Raw genomic sequence first — 9,998 nt, forward strand, 5'->3', positions numbered from 1 at the left:
CTGCTCCTCCTGGTGTCTCCTCCTGGTGTCTCCTCCTGGTGTCTGCTCCTCCTGGTGTCTCCTCCTGGTGTCTCCTCCTGGTGTCTGCTCCTCCTGGTGTCTCCTCCTGGTGTCTCCTCCTGGTGTCTCCTCCTGGTGTCTCCTCCTGGTGTCTGCTCCTCCTGGTGTCTCCTCCTGGTGTCTCCTCCTGGTGTCTGCTCCTGGTGTCTCCTCCTGGTGTCTGCTCCTCCTGGTGTCTCCTCCTGGTGTCTCCTCCTGGTGTCTGCTCCTGGTGTCTCCTCCTCCTGGTGTCTCCTCCTGGTGTCTGCTCCTCCTGGTGTCTCCTCCTGGTGTCTCCTCCTGGTGTCTGCTCCTGGTGTCTCCTCCTCCTGGTGTCTCCTCCTGGTGTCTCCTCCTGGTGTCTGCTCCTGGTGTCTCCTCCTCCTGGTGTCTCCTCCTGGTGTCTCCTCCTGGTGTCTCCTCCTGGTGTCTGCTCCTCCTGGTGTCTCCTCCTCCTGGTGTCTCCTCCTGGTGTCTGCAGGTCAAGTTCCCGTTAAAACAACAAAACGTTGTAAACTAAACTAATAAACCTGCTCAGCTCATTTTAATGTGACACTGCGCCCTCAAGCGGCCAGAGAGCGGAAGTGCAGCCACAGGTTTATATGAAATGAAGGGCGAAAGACATTCACACACACACACACACACACACACACACACACACACACACACACACACACACACACACACACACACACACACACACACACACACACACACACACACACACACACACACACACAGTTCTATGGAGTCGTTCTGCTCTGTATTTCAATGTGTCCAAAGTCAAAGTTCAGAATTCACGTCATATTTATTAATCTGTCAGTAATCCTGTTTTCAAATCCTTCATTCTGCCCTGAGCGCTGCCTCACAGACTCCTTCACTCTGCCCTGAGCGCTGCCTCACAGGCTTCTTCACTCTGCCCTGAGCGCTGCCTCACAGACTCCTTCACTCTGCCCTGAGCGCTGCCTCACAGACTCCTTCACTCTGCCCTGAGCGCTGCCTCACAGGCTCCTTCACTCTGCCCTGAGCGCTGCCTCACAGGCTCCTTCACTCTGCCCTGAGCGCTGCCTCACAGACTCCTTCACTCTGCCCTGAGCGCTGCCTCACAGGCTCCTTCACTCTGCCCTGAGCGCTGCCTCACAGGCTCCTTCACTCTGCCCTGAGCGCTGCCTCACAGACTCCTTCACTCTGCCCTGAGCGCTGCCTCACAGGCTCCTTCACTCTGCCCTGAGCGCTGCCTCACAGGCTCCTTCATTCTGCCCTGAGCGCTGCCTCACAGACTCCTTCACTCTGCCCTGAGCGCTGCCTCACAGGCTCCTTCACTCTGCCCTGAGCGCTGCCTCACAGACTCCTTCACTCTGCCCTGAGCGCTGCCTCACAGGCTCCTTCACTCTGCCCTGAGCGCTGCCTCACAGACTCCTTCACTCTGCCCTGAGCGCTGCCTCACAGGCTCCTTCACTCTGCCCTGAGCGCTGCCTCACAGGCTCCTTCACTCTGCCCTGAGCGCTGCCTCACAGACTCCTTCACTCTGCCCTGAGCGCTGCCTCACAGACTCCTTCACTCTGCCCTGAGCGCTGCCTCACAGGCTCATTCACTCTGCCCTGAGCGCTGCCTCACAGACTCCTTCACTCTGCCCTGAGCGCTGCCTCACAGACTCCTTCACTCTGCCCTGAGCGCTGCCTCACAGGCTCCTTCACTCTGCCCTGAGCGCTGCCTCACAGGCTCCTTCACTCTGCCCTGAGCGCTGCCTCACAGGCTCCTTCATTCAAACTGTAATCCATTACAATTACACGTTACCTGTCAAAAAACATGGAATCAGTAACTTACCCTACGTACTACAATAATAAAGTAACGTACCAGAGTACTTTTAGTTACTTTGGATTACTTCACCAGACGAGAAGTGTCGTGAGCTCAGTGTGTCGACGTCTGAGACGCAGAAACTTGTTTTATGAAGCGTTGAAGACGTTTGAACATTGAGATGAAAATAAATGACGGATCAATAAGTGCTTTCAATCTGCTTTTATTGTTAGTCGATGCGTTAGCATTAGCATTAGCATTAGCATGATACAGAAGAGAAGAAAACATCAAATCAGGTTTGTTTCCATTCAATAAACAGTTAAAATGAAAGTTTCCTGCTCAGGTTTTGTTACTCAACTGAACCTTTAAAGGGTTTTGGTTTTTTTAAATACAGAAATTTATTTATTTATTGTTTTTGTAAAACCTTGTTTTTAATTAATGGAAAAAAACTCTTTGGTTTAGTTTAGTTTTGAAAGTAAAAGCACAGAAATGCAGATTAAACAATTTCAATTAATTTAATTTCAGGCGTTACAAGTTAAAACTCATAGTTTTTCTGTTTTTGTTCCACAAAAGCTTTGTTTCCATGGCAACATTTTGAAAACGATATAATTAGCGTATAGGCTCAGATCAATGCCTCCCTAGTCTTTATGGGTTATTTTGCTTTAATGACTTTTAACAATTTTCTCTGTATAAAATGCTAGAAATATAAAAAAAACAAACCAAAATGTCACCTTTTTCTTTGTAACTTTATTTTCATTGTGTTTGGATAAATAACACTGTATTGCTGCATTGAGATATTAAACTGTTGTGTATACACCTCGATTTCATACCCGTTGTTTCGTGTTAATATAGTACATTTCTCAGATTATCAACAAATTAATATGTTAAATTTAAATTCAATTGTAGAAGATTGAATGTTTGTGAATTCTAACCTGAAGCAGGTCAAGACGTAGAGGCTGCAACCCTACATTGAAATAGATCAATCCATCCTGTTTGTATGAATAAAAGAAGGTTTTCTTCATATTTCCTCATTCATAAAGAGAATTGAGGATTTTCAGTGGTTGATAGTTTATCCAGAGTGACATCGATCTGCTGCTGGATTTGTTCAGCAAAGCACAATATCATCGGCATATCGGGTTATTGGATTGTGTTGTTCTGTAACTGGGATACAGGATTTATTTGTCTGTGCTTGATATTTGTGAATTTAATTGACTTTGGTATTTGTTTTTGTCCTGAAACTGTATTTTTGTTGGTCTTTTGAAAGCCGTACCACTTTAAATAATCCATGATCAATATTGTGTAACACTTTAGTCAAGAAGGATTAATGTGTAAGGTTTGATGTAGATCAGGGTTTATGTGAATTTGGCAGTGTTGAGTTAAAACAGAAGCCTTCAGGTCGGAGGAAGAAAACATTTGTTGATTCCAGGACTTTAAAGACGAGACGATCCTCAGAAGGCGGCGGCGGCGGCTCGTTGCGTCCAGAAGCTGGACTGACGTGGATCAGTAAGGTTTCACTAACGCCTCCATCTGGCCGCACACCTGCACAAGGAAGCAGGTTTGAACACACGTACCTTTAAAGTTCACATGGATTTGTTCATCAGTGTTGATTTCATGGTGAGTGCTTCTGTTCCTTCTCTCAGAAAAGTGTTTGTCCACGTGAGAAACAACATGGCCGCCATCCGAAAGGCTTTGAAAGTGTCAACTGTGTCTTAGTTTGAATGACGTGGGATTCTAGTCTGATGGTCTGGAGAACAAGAAGAGCTTTTGAAAAGAAACACAGTGTTGACCAAACAAACATCTGACTGGTCAGCAGTACGTCTAAACATGTCCAACGTCCTGGCGATGAGCAGGAGCCTTACGTTGGGCAAGGCTTCGCAGTTCAGGACGGCGATGAGGTGGCGCTTTCCGGCCCGGCGAGGCTTGATGGGCAGCTGCCAGGAGACGGTGGCGTAGGACGGGATGATCCTGGAACACAGAGACGCCTTACGTCACCAGCGCGGGACACCCTGAGACGTCCTGAGGCGTCCTGAGACCCCCTGAGACACCCTGAGACGTCCTGAGACACCCTGAGACACCCTGAGACACCCTGAGACGTCCTGAGACACCCTGAGACGTCCTGAGACACCCTGAGACACCCTGAGACGTCCTGAGACACCCTGAGACGTCCTGAGACGTCCTGAGACACCCTGAGGCATCCTGAGACGTCCTGAGGCGTCCTGAGACACCCTGAGACGTCCTGAGGCGTCCTGAGACACCCTGAGACATCCTGAGGTGTCCTGAGACACCCTGAGACGTCCTGAGACACCTTGAAACGTCCTAAGACACCCTGAGACACCCTGAGACGTCCTGAGGCGTCCTGAGACGTCCTGAGATGACCTGAGGCGTCCTGAGACGCCCTGAGACGTCCTGAGACGTCCTGAGACGACCTGAGACGTCCTGAGATGACCTGAGGCGTCCTGAGGCGTCCTGAGACACCCTGAGACGTCCTGAGATGACCTGAGGCGTCCTGAGGCGTCCTGAGACACCCTGAGGCATCCTGAGGCGTCCTGAGACGGCCTGAGGCGTTCTGAGGCGTCCTTACGCGTAGTGGTGCGTCCTCAGGTCGGTGAGTCCGGCGCCCTCCAGGTACAGGTCCACGTTGTGCAGAGGGACCTTGAGGTGGTTGGTGAAGCTGACGGTCACAAACACCTCGCGGCCGGCCTGCGGCTGGTCGCTCATCTGAAGCAGCACAGAAGGTTTGACAACGTGAAGGACGTCCTGTCCTCAGAAGACAGGTCCACCTTTCAAAAAGCTGTGACTTCAGGGACTAAACGGATTCTTTCTGTTTCACTTGAAAACACAACAGGGTCTCAACAACTTGACCTAAAGCGTAACGAGCTCTTGCTAACTTCCTGTCCAACGGGGCGACTCGGCCTCGGGGGGAGTTTTACCGAGATGTGGAGTTTGGGGGTGTTGAGCTGGATGACTTTGCTCTCGGCCACCGACTGTCCTCCGCACTGGGCCGTCACCACGAAGTGCAGGCAGAGCTGAGAGCTGAGACGAGGCATGTACTCCTGGGCCGTGACCGTCAGCGTCACGCTCTTCTCTGCAGCAGAGACACAGCAGACGCTCCGCGTTACTGCCCCCCTTCCTTACTCACCGACGGGACGGGACTGAGCAGCGTGGGACAGACAGGACGGGACTGAGCAGTGTGGGACAGACAGGACGGGACTGAGCAGTGTGGGACAGACAGGACGGGACTGAGCAGCGTGGGACGGGGGGGACTGAGCAGCGTGGGACAGACAGGACGGGACTGAGCAGTGTGGGACAGGGGGGACAGGACGGAGCAGTGTGGGACAGGGGGGGCCGGACGGAACAGTGTGGGACGGGGGGGACTGAGCAGCGTGGGACAGACAGGACGGGACTGAGCAGCGTGGGACGGGGGGACTGAGCAGCGTGGGACAGGGGGGACAGGACAGAGCAGTGTGGGACGGGGGGGCAGGACGGAACAGTGTGGGACGGGGGGGACTGAGCAGTGTGGGATGGGGGGGACAGGACGGAGCAGTGTGGGACGGGGGGGACTGAGCAGTGTGGGACGGGGGGGCAGGACGGAACAGTGTGGGACGGGGGGACTGAGCAGTGTGGGATGGGGGGGACAGGACGGATCAGTGTGGGACGGGGGGGACTGAGCAGCGTGGGACAGACAGGACAGGACTGAGCAGTGTGGGACGGGAGGGCAGGACGGAAAAGTGTGAGACTGGGGGACTGAGCAGTGTGAGATGGGGGGGACAGGACGGAGCAGTGTGGGACGGTGGGGACAGGACGGATCAGTGTGGGACGGGGGGGACTGAGCAGCGTGGGACAGACAGGACAGGACTGAGCAGTGTGGGACGGGAGGGCAGGACGGAAAAGTGTGAGACTGGGGGACTGAGCAGTGTGGGATGGGGGGGACAGGACGGAGCAGTGTGGGACGGGGGGGACAGGACGGAGCAGTGTGGGACGGGGGGACAGGACGGAACAGTGTGGGACAGGGGGGACAGGACGGAGCAGTGGGGGACGGAGCAGTGTGGGATGGGGGGGACTGAGCAGTGTGGGACGGAGCAGTGTGGGACGGGGGGGACAGGACGGAGCAGTGTGGGACGGGGGGACAGGACGGAACAGTGTGGGACGGGGGGGACTGAGCAGTGTGGGACGGGGGGACAGGACGGAGCAGTGTGGGACGGGGGGACAGGACGGAGCAGTGTGGGACGGGGGGACAGGATGGAGCAGTGTGGGATGGGGGGACAGGACGGAGCAGTGTGGGACGGGGGGACAGGACGGAGCAGTGTGGGACGGGGGGACAGGACGGAGCAGTGTGGGACGGGGGGGACTGAGCAGTGTGGGACGGGGGGACAGGACGGAGCAGTGTGGGACGGGGGGGACAGGACGGAGCAGTGTGGGACGGGGGGACAGGACGGAACAGTGTGGGACAGGGGGGACAGGACGGAGCAGTGGGGGACGGAGCAGTGTGGGATGGGGGGACTGAGCAGTGTGGGACGGAGCAGTGTGGGACGGGGGGGACAGGACGGAGCAGTGTGGGACGGGGGGACAGGACGGAACAGTGTGGGACGGGGGGGACTGAGCAGTGTGGGACGGGGGGACAGGACGGAGCAGTGTGGGACGGGGGGGACAGGACGGAGCAGTGTGGGACGGGGGGGACAGGACGGAGCAGTGTGGGACGGGATGGGACACGACCAGTTGGGACAGAATGGGATGGGACCGGACAAGACGAGACTGAATGAAATTGGACAGGTGGGACAAACGGAATGGAGGGGGACAGGACACGATGGGACGTCACTGGACGGACTCACTCTCAAAGGGCTGCAGGTCCACGGTGAAGTCCTGGTCCTTGAAGTGGTCCGCGATGGCGCCGGTGTAGAAAATGACCGACGCCTCCATGTGAGCCTCGACCACCGAGGGGGCGTCGCCCTGGTTGTGGAAAATCACCTCCACCGTCATGTCGGCACCAAGAAGAGTCTGAGGAGGAGGAGAGGAAGGAAGGAGGGGAGCAGAGGAGAGGAAGGAAGGAAGGAGAGGAGAGGAAGGAAGGAAGGAGAGGAGAGGAAGGAAGGAAGGAAGGAGGGAAGCAGAGGAGAGGAAGGAGGGAAGCAGAGGAGAGGAAGGAGGGAAGGAGGGAAGCAGAGGAGAGGAAGGAAGGAAGTAAGGAGGGAAGCAGAGGAGAGGAAGGAGGGAAGCAGAGGAGAGGAAGGAAGGAAGGAAGGAGGGAAGCAGAGGAGAGGAAGGAAGGAAGGAAGGAGGGAAGCAGAGGAGAGGAAGGAAGGAAGGAAGGAGGGAAGCAGAGGAGAGGAAGGAAGGAAGGAAGGAGGGAAGCAGAGGAGAGGAAGGAGGGAAGCATAGGAGAGGAAGGAAGGAAGGAAGGAAGGAGGGAAGCAGAGGAGAGGAAGGAGGAAAGCAGAGGAGAGGAAGGAAGGAAGGAAGGAGGGAAGCAGAGGAGAGGAAGGAGGAGGGAAGCAGAGGAGAGGAAGGAGGAAAGCAGAGGAGAGGAAGGAAGGAAGGAAGGAGGGAAGCAGAGGAGAGGAAATAGGGAAGCAGAGGAGAGGAAGAAGGAGGGAAGCAGAGGAGAGGAAGAAGGAGGGAGGCAGAGGAGAGGAAGGAAGGATCATCCTCCACTCTTCTTTGAGCTCAGACGTCAGATGAATCAGTTACATCAAGAAAAGTCCAAAAGCCTTTAAATTAAATAATAATAAAAGATTTTCTTAAAGAAGGTGGAGAATAAAGCAGGAAGCTCGTCGTGACGGTCGACTGCTTCCTGCTGCTGCTGCACTTCAGTCCTGCTCCTGGTACAATGTACCATCGTACCATGGTACCATGGTACATTGGTACATTGGTACATTAGTACGATGGTACCATGGTACCATAGTATGGTAGTACGATGGTACAATGGTACCATGGTTTGGTGGTACGATGGTACATTGGTACGATGGTACGATGGTACATTGGTACGATGGTACCATGGTATGGTGGTACGATGGTACATTAGTACGATGGTACCATGGTACCATAGTATGGTAGTACGATGGTACATTGGTACGATGGTACCATGGTACAATGGTACCATGGTTTGGTGGTACGATGGTACATTGGTACGATGGTACAATGGTACATTGGTACGATGGTACCATGGTATGGTGGTACGATGGTACATTAGTACGATGGTACCATGGTACCATAGTATGGTAGTACGATGGTACATTGGTACGATGGTACCATGGTACAATGGTACCATGGTTTGGTGGTACGATGGTACATTGGTACGATGGTACAATGGTACATTGGTACGATGGTACCATGGTATGGTAGTACGATGGTACATTGGTACGATGGTACCATGGTACAATGGTACCATGGTTTGGTGGTACGATGGTACATTGGTACGATGGTACCATGGTACATTGGTACGATGGTACAATGGTACCATGGTATGGAGGTACGATGGTACGATGGTACATTGGTACGATGGTACAATGGTACATTGGTACATTGGTATGATGGTATGATGGTACAATGGTACCATGGTATGGAGGTACGATGGTACGATGGTACAATGGTACATTGGTACATTGGTATGATGGTATGATGGTACAATGGTACCATGGTATGGAGGTACGATGGTACGATGGTACATTGGTACGATGGTACATTGGTACATTGGTACGATGGTATGATGGTACAATGGTACCACCGTACCACCGTACCACGGTACCACGGGGGGTAAAGTCACAGAGGTGTTACCGGTTCGGCCACCAGGTAGATGGCCACCTGGCCGGGGGGGACGTCTGAGTGGTCCCTCTCACAGCCGAACTCCTCCGCCCGACGCATGGTGGCTTCGTCCTCGCTGCTGCCTGGAGACACACATCAGCAGTCAGAGTGGACACCACCCTGCTTCGTCTCCTAATGGGGGTGTGGGGGGGGTGTTGGGGGGTGGGGGGGGGGGGGGGGGGGTCTGAGCTGACCTTCAGAGTACTTGTAGGTGTGCGTGACGTCCATGTGGGTCATGCTGCCCACAGCTTTGGTGACGAGACCCTGGCCCACACAAGTGGTGTCCACCTTGAAGGGAGTCAAGGTCCCGTACATGTCCCTCTTCAGGAAGACCACGTCACTGTTCACCTGCCGAGACAAGCAGCGTCTTCATGTTCCTAGCAGGTGAAGTGGGGCACCGAACTAACCTAACTTCAGTTTGGGAAGAGAAGAGATGGTGGATTTACAACGAGGAAGGAACGGTTGGCCTCATTTACACAATTTGAAAAAGCATCTGAAAAGACGTCTGCGTCCACAGAAAGGACAGAAAGGACAGAAACACTAAACAGTGGTTATGATCCCAGACCAGCTGTTGTGTCATTCATCGTTGTACTGAAACCAAACCTGCAGTGGAGAAAAACACGTTAACGTGAACAACGTTCACACATTGAAGTGGACAGACCCCCAAGTTGGATTGCTTTACAGTGACTGTCAAAATAAATGTACCAAGTCCAAAGTATCTGGACTGGGAGTCGTGACCCTCCAGCTGCACTTCAGTGGCACCAGTACCAAAGTTGCATAATCAAACCCAGAAGTTTTGCCTTTTCATTTAAAACGCTTGTGGAGGAAACCGGCTTGTTGAATCCTTTGATCCTGGAAAAACTTCAAAGCGATTGAACTGGTTCTGTTTGCTCCCTTCAGTGGTTTAAATCCTCTCATCCCTCCTCTCGGTTCTCCTTCGTCAGGATTCTTCTCAAAAATGATGGTCTTCATCACAGTCCTGTGTTCTGCTGCAACAATCTGTACGTTCTCCTCGTTCTTTTCAAATCAGGATTTTGTCAGAAACTTGTGAAGAGAAACTGGACGTAACAGAAACAGTTTTCTGACCTCAGCGAAGACGAATCCCGCGTCAAACGGGTGACACAGCAGACCCTCCTTGATGGCGGCGACTGAGGCGGGACCACAGCGGTAGTGACCTGAGAACCCAGAGAGCAGAACAGTCATCCCTTCATCCCTTCATCCCTTCACGAACATGTTGGTCCACCGGCCTGTCTGACGTACCGTCGCTGGTCTCCTGCGGCGTGGCGTCCACCACCTGCCAGCCCCCGAGGCCGGGCGGCAGGTCGGGCCGCACCATGAACACCTCGTTCCAGCAGTGGTAGTTC

At 53.6% G+C, this 9,998-nt stretch overlaps 1 protein-coding gene across 1 annotated transcript in view; it reads right to left on the reverse strand.

Moving 5' to 3' along the window:
- Positions 1 to 3,336: 3,336 nt before the first annotated feature.
- The window catches only part of LOC308147966 (coagulation factor XIII A chain-like), a gene marked incomplete at its 3' end in the record, with an annotated part of 12,908 nt that continues 6,246 nt past the window's right edge, over positions 3,337 to 9,998 (reverse strand). Inside the window, exons 9-20 of the mRNA XM_080521361.1 lie at positions 9,895 to 9,998; positions 9,721 to 9,809; positions 8,829 to 8,982; positions 8,608 to 8,717; positions 6,666 to 6,831; positions 4,976 to 5,128; positions 4,767 to 4,921; positions 4,418 to 4,554; positions 4,172 to 4,372; positions 3,942 to 4,082; positions 3,696 to 3,801; positions 3,337 to 3,375 (exon numbers count right to left, since the gene is read on the reverse strand). Coding sequence (XP_080377487.1) covers positions 3,337 to 3,375; positions 3,696 to 3,801; positions 3,942 to 4,082; positions 4,172 to 4,372; positions 4,418 to 4,554; positions 4,767 to 4,921; positions 4,976 to 5,128; positions 6,666 to 6,831; positions 8,608 to 8,717; positions 8,829 to 8,982; positions 9,721 to 9,809; positions 9,895 to 9,998 — 1,555 coding nt within the window. The remainder of the gene's footprint in view (positions 3,376 to 3,695; positions 3,802 to 3,941; positions 4,083 to 4,171; positions 4,373 to 4,417; positions 4,555 to 4,766; positions 4,922 to 4,975; positions 5,129 to 6,665; positions 6,832 to 8,607; positions 8,718 to 8,828; positions 8,983 to 9,720; positions 9,810 to 9,894) is intronic.

Source organism: Blennius ocellaris, assembly GCF_963422515.1.
Source record: "Blennius ocellaris genome assembly, contig: SCAFFOLD_286, whole genome shotgun sequence".
Lineage (NCBI taxonomy): Eukaryota > Metazoa > Chordata > Actinopteri > Blenniiformes > Blenniidae > Blennius > Blennius ocellaris.